Source organism: Anastrepha obliqua, chromosome 4, assembly GCF_027943255.1.
Source record: "Anastrepha obliqua isolate idAnaObli1 chromosome 4, idAnaObli1_1.0, whole genome shotgun sequence".
In the NCBI taxonomy this organism is placed as follows: Eukaryota; Metazoa; Arthropoda; class Insecta; order Diptera; family Tephritidae; genus Anastrepha; species Anastrepha obliqua.
Genome location: NC_072895.1, coordinates 23,605,485 through 23,623,983, shown reverse-complemented (window position 1 = coordinate 23,623,983; position 18,499 = coordinate 23,605,485). Strand labels below are relative to the sequence as shown.

General features: G+C 39.7%; 2 protein-coding genes across 2 annotated transcripts; one reads left to right on the top strand and one right to left on the bottom strand.

Annotated features, from left to right (window-relative positions):
• Window positions 1-3,706: 3,706 nt before the first annotated feature.
• On the bottom strand, window positions 3,707-6,086 carry LOC129243589 (uncharacterized). Its single transcript, XM_054880718.1, has 2 exons — window positions 4,305-6,086; window positions 3,707-3,841 (listed from the first exon to the last, which is right to left on the bottom strand). Exons 1-2 carry the CDS (start codon window positions 6,084-6,086, stop codon window positions 3,707-3,709), a joined length of 1,917 nt encoding a protein of 638 aa, XP_054736693.1.
• Window positions 6,087-11,326: 5,240 nt separating this feature from the next.
• On the top strand, window positions 11,327-12,883 carry LOC129243588 (uncharacterized). Its single transcript, XM_054880717.1, has one exon. It carries the CDS (start codon window positions 11,327-11,329, stop codon window positions 12,881-12,883), a length of 1,557 nt encoding a protein of 518 aa, XP_054736692.1.
• Window positions 12,884-18,499: the final 5,616 nt, after the last annotated feature.

Genomic DNA, 18,499 nt, shown 5'->3' with positions numbered 1-18,499 from the left:
GTTTGAATACTAATTAATACTTCGGTCTATTTCCACGCAAGTTCGATCAGCTGTCTGTCAAAGAGGCTGTTTGCTAAAGAAAGAATAAAAAAGTATTAATTTCGGTTGGGTTTTTTAACAATTCATTGTCGGTTTTTTCTCGAAAATCTGAAGAATACTTCCTGAGGCCGCCACATTGTTAATTTTGTTAATTTTGATGAAAACAAAAGCTTCGATCAGGTACAAGATTATCTATTAATAAAAATAATTTCTCTTGGCCAATTGATGTTAGATGAATTTCCAAGTACTTGTGATGATCACCGCAAAGGTCTTTTAGAGAAACGGGCTCCACACAAACAGCGATAACTTTTACAATTATTAATTTTTTATTTGGTAATTTTGCTAAAGTCAAGTCGAAACATGATGTATTAATACTATGATTTTATTTTTGTAAAATAAACCAATTGACTAGAAAAAAAAATTATTGAAACTCATCCTTTTTTCGTACCTCTGACTACCCTTAACCCCTTAAAGGGTCGAAACCGATTCTTAAAAATAAGATTAGTATAATTTTTTTAACGTAGGTCTACGTAAACTCGATGTATCAAAAAAACAAGCCCATACATATAATATAATACACTAAGCATGCCACAGCTTATCAAAAGTATGCACTCTACGATCAGAAAGTACCGGGAAAGTTTAAATAAAACAAAACAGATTTAAATTTCAGACAAATTTATTTTATATCCTTCAAAATATGACCCGTCTGAAGCAACACAAATGTGCCAAGGCTTAACTCAGTCCTCCTTGCACCCCTGGTAGGCAACGAAGGGATGGCCTTCGATTCACATCTGCTTCCACGAAGTTGTAACTTCAACTTGGGAAACAAAAAGAAGTCGCACGGGGCCATATCAGGTGAATACGGTGCTTGCACGATGGTATTTACTTGGTGTTTGGTCAAATAATCCAGCACAAATTGGGCTCGGTGCAAGTGCGCGTTATCATCATGCAAAATGCAAGATTTGTTTGCCCGAATTTCCGGCGTCTTGCGATGTGCAGCATCTCTCAAACGCTTCAAAAAAAACGCTGACTGTCTGGCCAACCAACATAAGAAAAAAATATGGACCGGTTCCCACGTGCGCGGTTCGTTTAAATTAAACATTCCCGGTACTTTTTGATCATAGGGTATGTATAACAAAAAAAATTTCACTTTAAATTATAATTGGCATTCCCAGTTGACTGGTCGCGTGCCATTCGAAAAACAAGGCAAAAAATACGATTTTTTTATATTGCATGGAAAGAAAAATTTATATTAATTGCAACTTGTATCAATGAAGGTTTATTAAATATGTCTTTTCTTCAAAAAATATGTCTTTTCTCCAACAAATAAGTCGACTTCCAAAACAAAAATTGTTGCTTATTTCTAGGAAGTCCTGTTTCCTTCGTATTTAAGTACCAATTTTAAGCGTCAAGTCGGATTTATATCTGCACTTAAACAAAATTTATAAGCAGCCAGCCAACGATTTTTCCCTCTATGGACGATATTTACATGCTTTATTCTTCACATTTAAATAAAATCTGTTTTGTTCCACCACCTACAATTCTTTTATTTGAGACACGCACCTCGAATGCTAATAGAATCCAATATTTCTTAGCTAAGCAATTAACTACAACAATAATTCTGCGCTGTTGGGTGCGCTTCGAACAAACGCAACTTCACTTAACTCAAGCAAACTCTCTACTAAGTTCAGCTCATTTCCTGAATAACTACAACTATAGTAAATGCAATGGAGCAGCAGAAAATGTCATAGCCTTCAACACTTTTTTTTAACATTCAAAATAGTATTCACCTAAAAAAACAGTCTCCGAGGTATTAAAGCCGCAGCGGTTACATTTGCTCTCTATTGTTGGGGTTTTTCTTCTGAGAACCTTAACAGCGCATTTGAGTATTAGCAAAGCCAACAACCCCAGAGGATTTAGATGGGATAGTTAATTTGCGTATATTTCAAACAACAATGACAATGTGCAAGTATTTGTGCAACAAGGCGGGAGTGGGAGAAAATTCGAGTTTGTGTTTATCGCCAGCGGAAGTATATTGTCCCACGAGGCGAATCTATACAAAGTGAAAGAGAATAGAAGTGTGGCGTGAATGAAAAGTAGATACAATTAGTTTGTCGCGTCGTCACAACACAATACGTTTGAGGTAAACTTTAAATAATATACAATTGAAAAAAAATATGCGAAATTTAGTAAAGTGGGCACAGATAAATTGAACTTTGTGTACGTCTGTTATACTTAGACTATTGCGCACACATCGAAACGTGAGTCAGTATATCGCGCGACTAGCAAGTACAGCACTCAGACACAATTAAGTCCATTGTACTGCACTCGGATTCCCTTTTAATTTTCTTTAAATCTACCCGTCCGCCGAAGAAATCTGAGTAGATCTTGTGGTGCCAAGGAGCCAAGGTGGTCGCTTCTTAACACATAAGTGCCAAAGACCGCAAGCCCGATTCGAGCGAAGGCGGGGCAGACGCACAGAAAGTGGTCCGCCGTCTCATCCTCCTCTCCACATGCTGGGCAGAGTGTCAGAGAGTCTGGGAAGCCCACCTTTTCCACATCATCAGTCCAACCAGCCTCCTACAGTCCCCTCTGCTTAGTGACAAGAGGAACTGCGACAGTCGGTCGGACATGACAAGTAACATCAGTTTTGTCCATAGATAGATATCTACAGCCAGCCAGAGTGATAAATGCAGTGGAGAAGACTGATTGGATTTAGGTTGGCGGACTGCCTCGAGCTGTTGAAGAAAGGGGTACCCAGTGACGTATCGTAATAATATCGACATTATAGTATTTAATAATAACCTATGGGACTCTGGCTCTAAAATACTGCGTAGTAAAATGAAGCGATCGGTACAACCAACATATCCAACTCTCTTGAACCAGTTGTGCGAGAACAGATCCTTAAGCTACCTGACTTCATTAGAATACTAGGTAGCAAACATTCCAACGGTAAGTGCGGACGAAGAGCTTAAAATAAGTATAAAATTATCGCCTCGAAAAGCACCACATGGTACTCCAAACATCGTTGTAGTGACCGCCAAAGAACTTACGTATATTGCGAATCACAGGTGCGAAAGATTTAAGGCCGGTTACCCATATAGAAGTCGTATTCATCAGCAGCCGTAAGAGAGTTGCATCATCGAGTCCAAGTCATTAGTGAAATATGATATTTTGGTGTTTGGGTGGATCACCAAATTAGCTTCCGAGACCGCTTGGAATACGCCAGCAACAAAAGGGACGGGAACCATGTGGCAAAACAGGTTCTGGCTGGAGAGGGCAAGTCTATTCTCCTATATTGTGCGTCTGTCTGAGGTGCCGCATTCCATGACGCTACACATACATCCATACTCGACTCTAACTCCACGTACCGCTTGTGTATTCGTAGAGTCTGCTCTGCCTTCAGCACACCCTCAGAAGGTGCGGTGCTCATCATAGCTGGCCTATGTCCACTAGACCTAATAGCACAGAAGTGAAAACGATGAAGCTCAACCGAGCCCAAAGCGAACAGTTGGCATGCAGGAAAACCATAAATCAAGGCAAGTCAACCCATCACTTCATCCTAAAAGCTGAAGCTTAGCTTCAGAGAAAGTACGGAGCAGAGACTATTACATCACCTGAATCATAAGTGGTCAAACATACCTTAATCGCTTTGGGCACGAAGACACTACATATTGCGAGCAGTGCACACCAGCAGCTTCGGTACAGCGAGCAGGCAAGGAGAAGACCCAAACGCCAAGAAAGAGCATAAGCCAGCCAATCCACTCAGCGGTGAAAGTGCGGGTAAACTGACTACATCACACTTAGAAAAGAATAGTGGATAACAGTGGAAACAGTTAGATGCAACTTGCGACGCCTTATACCAGGACAGTAACTGACGTTGAGTCTAGTGTTCAATCCCCCTTCCGTCAAAAAACTTGACGATGGCACCAGGAAGATCGCTGCATTGGCGGTAGGAGGTTCAGAACGTGATGAAGTTTCATATAGACTGGGTTAGGCCCTCTATACTTCCTCCTCATAAAAAAACAATCAAAAACATTTCGGTTTGCATTTATTTTACCCACTCATTTACAACACATTCTGAATCACTGCATTGCACAGTATAAAAAAACTGTTTTAACTTCCAAAATTACGGTATAGCTTTCAAATCATTCCCATCTTATCCGAATCCTCCTATCTAAATTCTTTTTCTCGGCTACTGACTTCTTCGTCGTTCTTTTGTAATAGAACAGCTCCGCGCAAAATACCAAAAGAGATAAACTCACGCCAAGCCCAAATATCCACCACAGGCCATACAAATCCTCCAAACAGAGCGGTTTAAATTCAACGGACTTCTTTTCAGTCATATTAATTTTCTTCGCCGCCCGCATGTCATCATAGGCCTCACGTATCCATAAATCAGATAATCCATCGCTATTTACCTGGTGGATCATATTGTTGAGCGCTTCTTTAAAGATAGAGTGAGCCTGTAATGGTATCGTTGTTGGAATAGTTCTTCTTAAATACATCTGTTCGCTCACGTAGAAAAGTGGTCGCGGTAAATACGATTGATGTCTTGACAACACCGACCAATATGGACTGATTACAGAGTAACCAAATCGCGGATCTAAGGATGCACGTTGGCGCTGCGCTTCACTAATTGAATCAAGTAAGAAATTTTTCTCTACGACTTGTGGATCGATGTAGAAATGTAGAGAATCATAAACATAATGATTTACTTTAATTTTTATTCCTAAATGGTAAAGTTCGTCGAAAGTTAATGCAGGGGAATATTGATGTGGGTTCTTGGTTATATACGAATTAAGGCCCGCAGTTATATAAGTACTCATGAAAATGCCACTGAGCAACAGACAAATGTAAATAAAACGTTTTGTGAATTTCGCCTTGACGTGGACGACCGAGCACGAGGGCTGTCCAATTATACTACGGAGCACAACATTGGTGAATATCCAAATGAAGAAACGTAAACTGCTTGTTGGAGAACGTCGCCGCCAAAGTAAACTTTCCAAGGTAAGAACGAATGAGAAGATGAGGAGTAGTAACAGGAGAAATAGTCCCAACACAGAATTGAGCAGAAATAAAAGTACTTCGCTATTGGGTACCAGTGGTGGAAAAGGTACCATAATAGTCCAATCTATTGGCATTAATGGTGTCGATACTTCAAAACCAGCTGACTTTATGTCTGCAGGCAAAATTCCAGTCACCATGTCGATGGTATCATTACTTAGTAAAGGTTCCCAAATAATTATATTGACTAAATTGTCCGGGTTCACTGGACTCGGATAAGAGAGTGTACCGTTGTTTCGCTTAGCGAACTCTCGTAGAAGTTTTGTGAGAAATCCGCCGATCTGCACTTGTCCATACCGATCACGCCACACAATATTCCATGGTTCGACTTCATCGACTATAGTACGTATGGCAGCACCCCTCAAGTTTCTTATGCGATCGGGAAAGCAATCTTCATCCAGTGTTTTGCGTTCTAAATGAAACTGAGGAAAATAGCTGAAAGTATAGAAGTGTCCGTCGTCCACGTAGTCTCTGTAAATACTGATCACGTTCAATAAACGCATTTGGGCGCAGTATTCGAAAAGTAGTTGTTGCTGTTGTTGGAGCTCTTCACGGTTTTCTATCACTGCAGTCTTGTATTCGGTATTCCAGATGAAGAGAATGCGGATATAACGTCTGTTTGTGAGACAACCGACCATTTTCTCTAACGAATCTGACACAAATCTATTCGGTAAACAACGAATCAATAGAATTTCATCATTGGAGTGGCTGGGCGAGTACGCACAAGAGCTATTGGCTTGCAGTAGTCTAACAGTGCCATAAGCGCTGAGCATTCGAATGGAATCGTCACAAAGACAACTCTGACTTGAGTCGTGGGCGTTGATAATAAGGAAAGAGTAGATTTTCCGCTCCACTTGAATTTTGTTTATAATTTCGGTGATGTTGATGCTCAAATTATTTGCGAGGCTCCAGTTTATTGGTAAGTGCGCCATCAACAGTGGAGAGATGAGGATTACTATTGCGCTGCTTACAAGCAACATTTTCCGGCAGACTCGATTTGCGCTCTTTAAAAATCGCTATAAGACTATCTTTTGAGTAAGCGTATATTTGCTTATATAACTTTGCTTTTGAAATCCATCAAAAATAGAAACATTAATTGTTCAAATGTGACTCACCGGAAATACTTGTACCGTCATAGAATTAATTTGTAATAGATTTTATCATACTGAAAATTATTGTAATTGAGAAAGGCTGCCCAAATGTGCGGCGAAAGAAAATATTTTCAATCAACTTAGAATTTGATTAGCACTAAAAAGACATAGAAGTATTAGTAAATTTTGGTTAATGGATTCATGGTACGATTGACGAGCCTAATGGAAGTGTGGTGGCAACATGGATTGATTATCTTGAGGTAAAAATTGCGTTGCGCTTCTACACCTTGTGTGAGTTGGTTAAGAGTTTATTTGAGGGCACTTACCAACGTCGCGTTGAATGAGTTTATCATTGATCACAATTCGGGTGTAAAATAATACGAGTTAGAAAGAGTAAATGAAAAAAGAAGCAAAATTGATGGACTTGGTTATACAAATATTTAAATGGTTGATGGCGTTTATGAAAGTAAAATAAGTTGTAAGAAGGGCAAGGAATGCTCGACTTTAAGACTTGGTGTGCTTTAGATCTTTTTGATGAAATTGATGGCGTCAGCAATACAAAAACTACCACCTATATGGTTTAAATTCAATTTTCTTTGTATTTACAATAATTAATTTTCTTCATACAGGTATTTCTTACATTTAAGCACTGAAATCAAACTCAAATGTGCAACTCAATGCTAACTCAGTCTCGATGAGTATCTTAGAATAGTCCTTACGATTTGGTGGCCAAAAACTTAAACTTTCTGCTGAAAGCCCAGAAATGCCCAACAACATTGTGTGACACTATTTTGGAGGGGGTGAGGAACATTTTTTTGCGCCTTGGCTGCGAGTGAGTTTATCGAAGTCCACGAAGAGTCCAGTCCATTTAAAATTTAAAGTGGTTTCTTTTAAAGTTGTTTTGTTGGTCAAATTAAGTTTCATATTTGTGACCCAGGTTCTGTCGAACAAATTTACAAATAAATAACATCTGAAGTATCAATCTGATTTATTTATATACAGTCACTCACACCTCCGAGAACTATACAGGCTACAAAGAAGTGTATGTTCATGCATTACGGGTGCCATGAGCACAACCTCCAGCAATACTCTAAATACTAAGACTGATTTGCTCCCCTTGGATCTTAAGATACAACAGGAACCAATAGCAGCAATGTGTAGACTCCATAAATATGGTTTCCGGCACGAAGACGCAACTTCGGGCCACATAGAAATCTATAAGTTGCTATCTCCACTGTTTTTGGCACCTAAAGACGACCTGATACCCTTAGTTTCATTTGGAAGGGAATTTGATGTAAGATTTCCACTGCGGGAGCAATGAATCAATCCAGAATGCAGGTCCAAGAATGAAATAGAGTCTGGAGCCGGATGGTACTTAAACGATAGTAATAAGTATCACTATGCTATGGGGGAAATGGCAACTCTTTCCAAACAGAAGTTTTTGCCGTCCTGAAAGTAGCCGAATGAATAATCGACAGAGATGGAGCGGGAAACAGATTGGAGTTTTCAGTGGCAGTCAGGCTGCACCGAAGGCCCTGGAGAACGCGAAGCAAACCTCAAAGATTGTTCAAGAATGTAAGAAGAAGCTTGATTCTGTCGCAAGACGGCATAAACTGGTACTTACATGGGTTCCAGGACACTTCGATGTTCAAGGAAACGAAATTGCCAATGAATTGACTAACCCTGGATCAGCGGTTCCCCCACAAGCGCGAGAGTCAATAATCAGAATCAGTTCCGCTGAAATCATGAATTGAATCAGCGATTATGTATACAATCTACATAAAGAGCGATGGTCCGGTCTAGAACGCTGCAGAACTGCAAAGCAGTTTTGTGACAAATCTGAACAGAAAACTGTCAAACTTTCTACTAAAACTTAGAAGGAAAGACATTCGGTTGGTGGTCAGCATCATTGCAGGACACAACCCATGTGGTCAGCATATGACCAGCATTGGAATCATTGAGGAGCCGATGTGCCTGTCTTGCTTGGAGGAGGCGGATAGCACTGACCACTTTCTCTGTGAGTGTCTTGCCTTTGCTAGAGCACGGCTACGAATTTTGGGTTCCGAAGTCGTGAGAATGAGTAATATACGTTCTCTAAAACTGGAGGATATTCACAGATTTGCCAAAGAATCTGGAAAATTCTAATAGGACTAACTACTTCTGTCTCTGTCTCAGTCTCTATTCTTTCCTATCTCTTTCTGTTATACTTTTCTGCTTTCCCCCTTGACTATCTACCCTCTTTCCAGAGCTCTAAATACAATGGGCTTTTTAGCCTGAGTGTTTTAGGAACGATCAAATCTCTTCGTGCTCCTAATGCAAAAACAAAAAGCATTAAATGAAAACATACAGTAATTCACGCCGCAGCTTAAATGATACAACCAAAAAAGAGTTATTGCTTATTTCTTTTAGGGTATTTAGTACGTTGTTGAGTATCCTTTATTATCAATTTAAGTTTGAAGAAGTCATGGAGTCAACCTGTTTTTTGTATATTCTAGAGTAATTTGGTGCCACTCTTCAAGTGCCAACTTTTTAAGATACGATTTGTTATGTATTTCATATTTTCTTATATTTTTCTTCAAACCGACCAACATTTTCGATGACTTTCAAATCAGCTGATTGTCAAGAGTTTCTACTACGTGGTGGCATTTATATGTTAACCATTTTTGTACTATCGTATTTGTGACTTGTGCTTAGGGTTGCTGTCTTGATATAAGCGAAAGTCATCTTCAGTTTGTTATTTTCTAGCGCTGCTGCACGAGATGCTGCACGAATGTGATCTTGAGGTATTTTGGCCCATTCTCCTATAATCGTTTTTTCAGCGCATCCATACTGACATATTTTTTAGTCCTCACCTTGCTCTCCAAAATGGACCAGATGGAGATGCGTCTGGCGAATTCGAAAGCCATTGTGTGGACGAAATGAAGTGTGGAACATGATTTTTTAACAATTTTTGGTTCACACGAGCTTCATGAGATGGTGCCGAGTCCTGTTAAAAAGTCCATGGTCTACGACCGAAATGTTTGCGTGTCCACGGCTCTAAAGCAGCTTCTACAACATTTTCCCGATAATAAGTCGCATTCACTTTGACACCAGGCTCGATAAAAACAATTGGAGAACGTCCATCAGCGGTCACTGCAGCCCAAACCATTACTTGCGATGGGAAATTGCTTCGAGTGGCCATACGTAGGCTCAAGACGGTCCTTTTGAGTGTTTATGAACTGCTCAATTGGGACATTTTTTTCATCAGAAAACACAATGTTAGGAAATTCGCCACGTTCGTGTAAGCCCAACAACTACTTTGCTCTTTCGCACCGAACTTTGTTTTTGCTGGGGTGAAAGATCGTGTGCTTTTTGGAACTTGTAAGCCTTGACCTTGAGCTCATTTTTCAATATGCGTCGAATGCTGTCTTGCAATATTTTCAGTTCTTTGGCCATTTTTCTCCACTTTGACGTGGATTTCGTACAAGTCGAGCCTTCACTTTCCGAACCATTTCTGGCGTTGTTGCGGCTTTTTTTTGGTCCACCTCCATAAAGTTTTGCAATGCTACCAGTATCATTGTAACGTTTTATAGTGCGATACACAAACATTTTATTCATTTTGAGGTGACTGAGCTCACGAACAATGAATAGCTGGTTGTGATTTTCCAGCCAAATATAACGCAATCAGACTGGTACGTTTGAATTCCATCACAGAAAAAAAAATTCAACAAAACTGAGACGCAAATGCTGTTGATGGCTTATCAATAATATATTGAGCTGTCATTAGAACAATTTTGACGTTGAAGTCATGAGCTGTTTTACAGATACAAGCAGTGTGAAGTTGGTAACACTTCATACCGTTCACCCTGTATATCAATTTTTTTCTTCAACCTTCTTTGAAATGAGTCAAAATGAAAAAGAAAACAAAATAAATTACCGAACCATAATATTTTCAGGGACTATTTTTGCTTTGTAATTCAAGCAATTGATTTTGGTAAGTTGATGAGGAAATTCGATTGCATAAAATATTGCCCGTCATTACCTATACCCTTCTGTTGTTAAACCACTTATACCACGCTGCCATACGAAAAAAAATTCTATCAGTAGTTTTAGGACAGAATCAAATTCATTTACTAGCACGCGTTTCCAGGTGTGTTTAAACCTCCCACGCGCCTTTGTCCTCGTTTGAGAGCACTCAACCCAAAGCTCCACCAAAAAGTGTGACTTTTTGAAGGTACTTATTGACAAATATGAAATCTGTTACCACATTGACAACACATTTGAAATAGCTTCAATCATCAACCAAGCTTCCCTACCACACAGTAAGACTTAATTTGCTTTTGAGTTAAAGAAATGCCGCTTTCTGCGGAATATTCCTTTCCTTATTTGCTTTCATAAGCGGCATCAATTGTCTCAACAATTATCTATGTAACTAAATTCATCAATTTTTGTTTTTTATTTCTATCCAAATCCATTAGGCTCGTCAATTGAGCCATGAATCCATTAACCAAAATTTACTAATACTTCTATGTCTTTTTAGTGTTAATCAAATTCTAAGTTGATTGAAAATATTTCCTTTCGCCGCACATTTGGGCAACCTTTCTCAATTACAATAATTTTCAGTGTGATAAAATTTATTACAAATTAATTCTATGACGGTACAAGTATTTCCGGTGAGTCACATTTGAACAATTAATGTTTCTACTTTTGATGGATTTCAAAAGCAAAGTTATATAAGCAAATATGAGCTTACTCAAAAGATAGTTTTATAGCGATTTCTAAAGAGCGCAAATCGAGTCTGCCGGAAAATGTTGCTTGTAAGCAGCGCAATAATAATCCTCATCTCTCCACTGTTGATGGCGCACTTATCAATCAACTGGAGCCCCGCAAATAATTTGAGCATCAACATCAGCCAAATTATAAACAAAATTCAAGTGGAGCGGAAAATCTACTCGTTTCTTATTATCAACGCCCACGACTCAAGTCAGAGTTGTCTTTGTGACGATTCCATTCGAATGCTCAGCGCTTACGGCACTGTGAGACTACTGCAAGCCAATAGCTCTTGTGCGTACTCGCCCAGCCACTCCAATGATGAAATTCTATTGATTCGTTGTTTACCGAATAGATTTGTGTCAGATTCGTTAGAGAAGATGGTCGGTTGTCTCACAAATAGACGTTATATCCGTATTCTCTTCATCTGGAATACCGAATACAAGACTGCAGTGATAGAAAACCGTGAAGAGCTCCAACAACAGCAACAACTACTTTTCGAATACTGCGCCCAAATGCGTTTATTGAACGTGATCAGTATTTACAGAGACTACGTGGACGACGGACACTTCTATACTTTCAGCTATTTTCCTCAGTTTCATTTAGAACGCAAAACACTGGATGAAGATTGCTTTCCCGATCGCATCAGAGACTTGAAAGGTTTTGCCATTCGCACTGTAGTCAATGAAGTCGAACCATGGGCAATTCTGTGGCGTGATCGGTATGGACAAGTGCAGATCGGCGGATTTCTCACAAAACTTCTACGAGAGTTTGCTAAGCAAAACAACGGTACGCTCTCTTATCCGAAACCAGTGAACCCGGACAATTTAGTCAATATTTATGTTTGGGGACCATTAATAAATAATGATACCATCGACATGGTGACTGGAATTTTGTCTTCGGACATAAAATCAGCTGGCGTTGAAGTATCGACACCATTGATGCCAATAGATTGGACTATTATGGTACCTTTGCCTCCCCTAGTACCCGACAGCGAAGTACTTTTATTTCTGCTCAATTCTGTGTTGGGACTATTTCTCCTGTTACTACTCCTCATCTTCTCATTCGTTCTTACCTTGGAAAGTTTACTTTGGCGGCGACGTTCTCCAACAAGCAGTTTACGTTTCTTCATTTGGATATTCACCAATGTTGTGCTCCGTAATATAATTGGACAGTCCTCGTGCTCGGTCGTTCACCTGAAGGCGAAATTCACGAAACGTTTTATATATATTTGTCTGTTGCTCAGTGGCATTTTCATGAGCACATTTATTGCAGCTTTTCTTAAATCGTATATAACCAGCAATCCACATAAGTACTCCCGTGCAGAAACTTTCGACGAACTTTACCATTTAGGAATAAAAATTAAAGTAAATCATTATGTTTATGATTCTCTACATTTCTATATCGATCCACAAGTCGTAGAGAAAAATTTCTTACTTGATTCAATTAGTGAAGCGCAGCGCCAACGTGCATCCTTAGATCCGCGATTTGGTTACTCTGTAATCAGTCCATTTTGGTCGGTGTTGTCAAGACATCAATCGTATTTACCGCGACCACTTTTCTACGTGAGCGAACAGATGTATTTAAGAAAAACACTTCCAGTAGCGATACCATTACAGGAACACTCAATATTTAAGGAAGCGCTCAACAATATGATTCACCAGGTAAATAGCGGTGGATTATCTGATTTATGGATACGTCAGCCCTATGATGATATGAGGGCGGCGAAGAAAATTAATATGACTGAAGGGGAGCCCGCGAAATTTAAACCGCTCTCTTTGGAGGATTTGTATTGCCTGTGGTGGATGTATGGGCTTGGCGTGAGTTTATCTCTTTTGGCATTTTGCGCGGAGCTGTTCTATTACAAAAGAACGACGAAGGAGTCAGTAGCCGAGGAAAAGAATTTAGATAGGAGGATTCGGATAAGTTGGGAGTGATTTGAAGGCTATTTATGTGTAAAATATATTCAGTTCGTTGTAGTTTGACACACGCAATGGAGTGATTCTGAATGTCTAATAAATGAGTATGTAAAATAAATGCAAACGGAAATTGTTTTGATTGGTTTTTCGTGAAAAGGAAGCATTGAAAGCCTAACGCGGTCAGTGAGAGTCTTTAGCCCGAACTAAACCTCCTACCGTCAATGCAGCGATCCCTCCGGTGCCATCGGTGGAGGTGGATTGAACACTACACTCAACGTCAGTTACTGTCCTGGTATAAGGCGTCGGAAGTTACATCTATCTGTTATCACCCACTGTAAAATCATTTCAGAAGAGAGTCACCCCGTTCGGAACTGTATGTCCGCATCCACCATGTCCTAACTATACCATAGAAAAGTTAGTTTCTTAGTGTAATATTACCAGTTAACCTTCATTTTCACCTCTAGATTGGTTTGCTGATTTTTTGGCGTTCGCGCCTCCGTCTTGCCTGCTCGCTGAACTAGAGTTGCTGTACTATTTCAACACCCATGTGATGTACTTTGGCCTATGTGGCCTGAGTCATTAGCATCAGTGGCGCTAGATTCTCGGACGTAACGCAGCTAAGTCTCACTTCCAGTTTAGCCTTTAGACTTCTGAAGCGGGGACACCCGAAAAGCACATGTGCCGTATCTTCGCCAACTGCTCGTGTGCAGTGCTCGTATCCGAAGCGAAAAAGGCACGCTTTAATATGGCCATGCAAACTTAGCTTTCTCTGGAGCCAAGCTTCAACTTTGGGGATAAGGTAGTCGGTCCCTCTGCCTTTGTTTACACTATTCATTGCACACAACCGGTACGTGGAGTTAGTGTACTACGCAAATGTTGCGCGCTTGAATGCGTCACGCCAATCTGTCGCGTAATATAGGAGGATGGAGTTCAGCTCTCCAGCCAGAACCTTTTTTGCCTGCGACATTGCAATTATCTTTTTCATGAGGTAATTAAGTTAACAATGTCCTGTTAGTAGTTCAGCGTAAGGTTTTATGTCCGCAGAAAGGCTCTGGACCTACGAAGGGAGTCTTTGCCCCCTTTTTTGCTAAAGCGTTCACAATTTTATTCCCTTCGTGCCGCTCATGTCACGGAAGCCACATCAATGTAACACAGGTTCTTGATGCTGGGGTGTTGAGGATCATAAAACATTCCCAGACCAACCTTGACTGGAATTAGAAGCTATCCAGCGATTTTACAGCTGCTTGACTACCAGAGAGAATGTTTATATTCGCACCGCGCGCACCTCTCCGTAGACATTCTCTGGCACACAGCTCTAAGGCGTGGACCTTCGCCTGGAAAATGGAAGTGGGTTTTCCCATAGCAATAGCAATTTTGAAATGTGGTCCGACAATTCCAGCCCCGGTACTACCTTCTTCCGTTTTGGACCCATAAGTAAACCATGCCTGTGCGCCCTGTTTTAAGGATATTTCATTGTTTCTCCCTGCTGATCGGTCACTAATGACTACTTTGAATATCTTTGAGAATTATTGTTTCCTTTCCATCTTGTCGTAGACTTTAAGGCACGGAGACTTCAGGATTGAACACAGCATTCGTACATTTCCTGTAAGATTGCCTTATTTGAGATGGAATAGATTAGGAAGTCTTAGAGCTGCACTGACTGGCGTCCCTTTGGCTACGAGATATAATGGGGTGATTCCAGTGACCAATCTTAAAGCCACTTTTTGGCAGATTCGCGTTGTTCCCGTTACGCTCAGACAGGCTATTCTGTATACTTTGTTAAGTGTCTAATTTGGTCTTTTCGTCTTTTTGTCTGTCATCTGTCAACAATATTCAGTTCATTGTTTGTTACGTTTCATACAACAATGCATTTTTGTCGCTCTCAAAAATGTCGAATTTCATGCATTCAAACTACGATTTGCGGACATCGTTAAGAATCGAAAAAACCACTTGTGAAATGTTGCTCTCCCGGTTCAAAAGGAAGTCTTTTTTGCATCGAATCGTTTGGGGTGATGAAAAATTGGTGTATTTCTCCAATCCCAAGTGTAAACGATCGTATGGTCCGCCCGACCACAAACCCAAAACAACGGCCAAACCAAATCGCTTCGGCCGCAAGGCAATGAATGCTGTGTGTTTTCTGAGATCAGCGTGGTATGATTTGGTACGAGCTATTAAAACCAGGTGAAACAGTTGACGGTGCACGCTACCAACGACAATTGGCCGATTTGAACAGGGCTATACACCGAATATGCCGATCGGCGTCACAAAGTAATTTTTTTTGATGACGTCGAACAAGAGCGACCCGGGAATTGGTGGAGACGCACGATTGGGAACCGCTGGTGTATGCAGTTTACTCACCAGAATTGGCGCCTTCCGATTATCATTTGTTTGCATCGATGGGCCACGCACTTTCCGAGCAGCGCTTCCATTCTCACGCAGAAGCCAATAAATGGCTCAATGATTGGTTTGTGGCCAAAGACGGCCAATTTTTTTGGCGCGGTATCCAGAAATTGCTTGAGCGATGGGAAAAATGTGTCGCTAGCGATGGCTATTATTTTGAAGATTAAATTTGTAACCATTTTTTGTTAATAAACGTTTGAAATTGAAAAAAGTCTCATTTCATAGGTATCTACCTGGTAAGTACCCATTTTTTTGACTTCCAGATATTTGGTAAAACGCATTCTTGCGGGTATATACTAAAATTATATTAAAATCTCTCGCAAACAAATACAAATTTGGTGGCATCACTTTTTCAACTCCTGGAACTTTAACATCTAACGGACCTTAAGGGGGGAGCCTGCTTTTGAGGCTTCAAAAAATCGATTTTTTTTTTGCATAAATGTCTTCCCAAACTATCCAAGAATGTGTCCTCGAAATTTCTGAAGCAAATTGAAAATATTTTCGGAGTGACAGAAGAAATTGTGAGTAAGCGTCGAGCAGGTAAACGAGCGGCCGGATCGCTCGAAGTGCGATTTCTCGGTTTTTTATTTTTGCGATTGTTCCTAATTGGCGGGAAAGATAGGGGAAAAGTTAAACGTCCTACCGAAACGAGATAACATTGATTATATTCGGAATTATATTCTCTTCTAGTTGAGCCTAAAAAACCTTAAGAAAGTTATGATTAACCCACTTTTTAAGCAATCTAAAGTGAATTTATTTTTCCAAAAAAAATGATTTTTTTTGAAATTAGCGAAAAATTGTTGAATTTCTCACTTTTTGTTTAGTTTTGTTGGTTTAAATAGAAGCTATACTATACTAAAATAAATTTTTTTTGGGTTTTTGGTTTCAGATGAAAATTGCGACCTGCATCTTTCCCGCCGCACGACACATGCACACTCGAGACGCCTCGGCAAAATGCTTGTAGCAGGCTTAGTATGACATATATTTTAATGAAAAAATTTGAGAAGACTCTCCAAATACATAAAAATAAAACCTGAAAGTTTCGTTTTAATCGAATATTTCTGTCCTTCTCAAAAAAAATCCACGATAAAATCGATTTTTTGAAGCCTCTAAAGCAGGCTCCCCCCTTAACATTATTTTTAGATTGCATTCGAGCATTTTTCCTAGCTGGGTGGGAACGAAGCTCTTCAGTTTTATCATCAGCACCCACTGTATTTGATGTTCGTTCTCTTTCACCATCTTGCGGCATATTTTTAGTGCACCAGCAGATTTCTTCAAGAGTGGCTTTACTTTTGGTTTTTTGCCCGCGGAATCTATGGACTTTTTATAGAGGTAATTAGTAGCAGTCAAAAGTTGCAGCAATAATCTCACATAAGCCAGAAAAAAGAAATGCATGTGACAAGTAATAAGTACGTACGTGATGCTGGGGCCATCGATTTATCCCAAATAAAAATAAATTCGCTATAGTCAGATGGTGGACAAATTGTTCGTTCGCTGCATCAATCAATGCAAGGAAGTCGGCAGGCAAGCGAAAGATGTAAGCCACAACTAAGCCAACTAATAAATAAAAATGTAAGAAAATAAAAAATTGGCCGCAAAGCATAACAGCAAATATCAATTAATATAGCGACAGTGGTAGCGCTGATAAATTGCACAAATATTGAAAGTGAAACTGATGCAGTGGTAGGCAAGCGATGCAACCACGTCAATGAGAGCAGGTTCAATAAAGGGTTGTTGAAATGGGGTGCCCACTTCTTAAAAGTAAATAGAATGCAAATAAATACAAAAAAATAAAATTATGTGCGAGCTCGTCGTATTTTGTTTAAATAATAAAAATGACATTAATTACGCTCTTGAATGAAATGCAACTTTTTTTCTTTCCAGGTAAGAAGAGTTCATTAGCGGAAAGTGGAATAAAATTTCTGCCAATCGTCATTTTTATTTTATTTTTTATATTTATGTGCATAGGTTTTTAAGCCATTTCGGTAACATTGCGCTAGTGCATTGAATGAGAAAATCATGAAAAATACAATTCCCGCTCTATTTAAATTAGAAAATGTCCCGCTGGTAGTTTTTAATCTTAAAGAAATAATGCACTTTTTCTTTTGGTCCACATATGTGTCCATATAAGTCAACATTTGAAAAAAATTAGTTTATCACTTATCTCACATCCACCTTATCTTAAACTATATTTATTTAATGTCATTTTCACGATATCGTCAAAAATGAACCTTTACATAGTGGTTTGAGACAAAAATTTGATGAAACTTCATATAAACATAGAGGTCGGTCTCCATCTGGTATCCCTAGGGACCAAAAGGTCTATGCGTGGCTTATTGCCAACCAGGCTAACCCTCCTAACATATAAACATAATTTGAAAATAGCGCGTGACCCTCTTCGAAGCGTTTCTGAACTCCATAGTAGGCTGGTAAAATAAATGATAACGAAAACCCCAATTCATTCCGGTTTATGTCACAAGATAGTAAATATATTAGGTATGCAACTAAGTTCCCGCTGTTTGTCAATACATGCCGCCAGCAGTGTGTGCTAGTCGACTCTAAGATAACCTAAACGTCATAAACCAAACTTAGACATATGGTAAACAAACTGCTTCGACACATTAGTGATTTTGTTTTGGTTTCATATACTTTTGGTTTTGTGAAAATGTCTGATTTTGTGCCGAATAATCGTCATTTGCGGGAAGTGTTGATTTTCCTCTTTCATTCGAAAAAAAACGGCGGCTGAAGGGCATCGAGAGCTACAAAAAGTTTATGGAGATGCTGACTTAAGTGAAACAACGTGCCGAGATTGGTTCCGTCGCTTCAAAGACTCTTCAAGACGCTTCAAAAACCTTCAAAGACGCTGAATTGGAGGCATTGATCAACGAGGATCCATGTGAAATGCAAAAAGAGCTTGCTTCAGTATTAGGAGTTACCCGCCAATCCATTTTCAAGCGATTGCATGCTTTGGGAATGATTCAGAAACAGGGGACTTGGGTTCCTTATGAGTTAAAACCAAGGGATGTTGAACGTCGTTTTTTCGACGTTTCGCCTGTGAACAACTGCTCCAGCGGCAAAAAAGGCAAAAAAGGAAGGGTTTTCTTCATCGCATCGTGAGGAGTGATGAAAATTGGATTCGTTACAGCAATCCAAAGAAAACAAAGTCATGAAAACTGCCCGGTCATGCTTCTACGTCGTTGCCTCGACCGAATATTCACTCTGCGAAGGTTATGC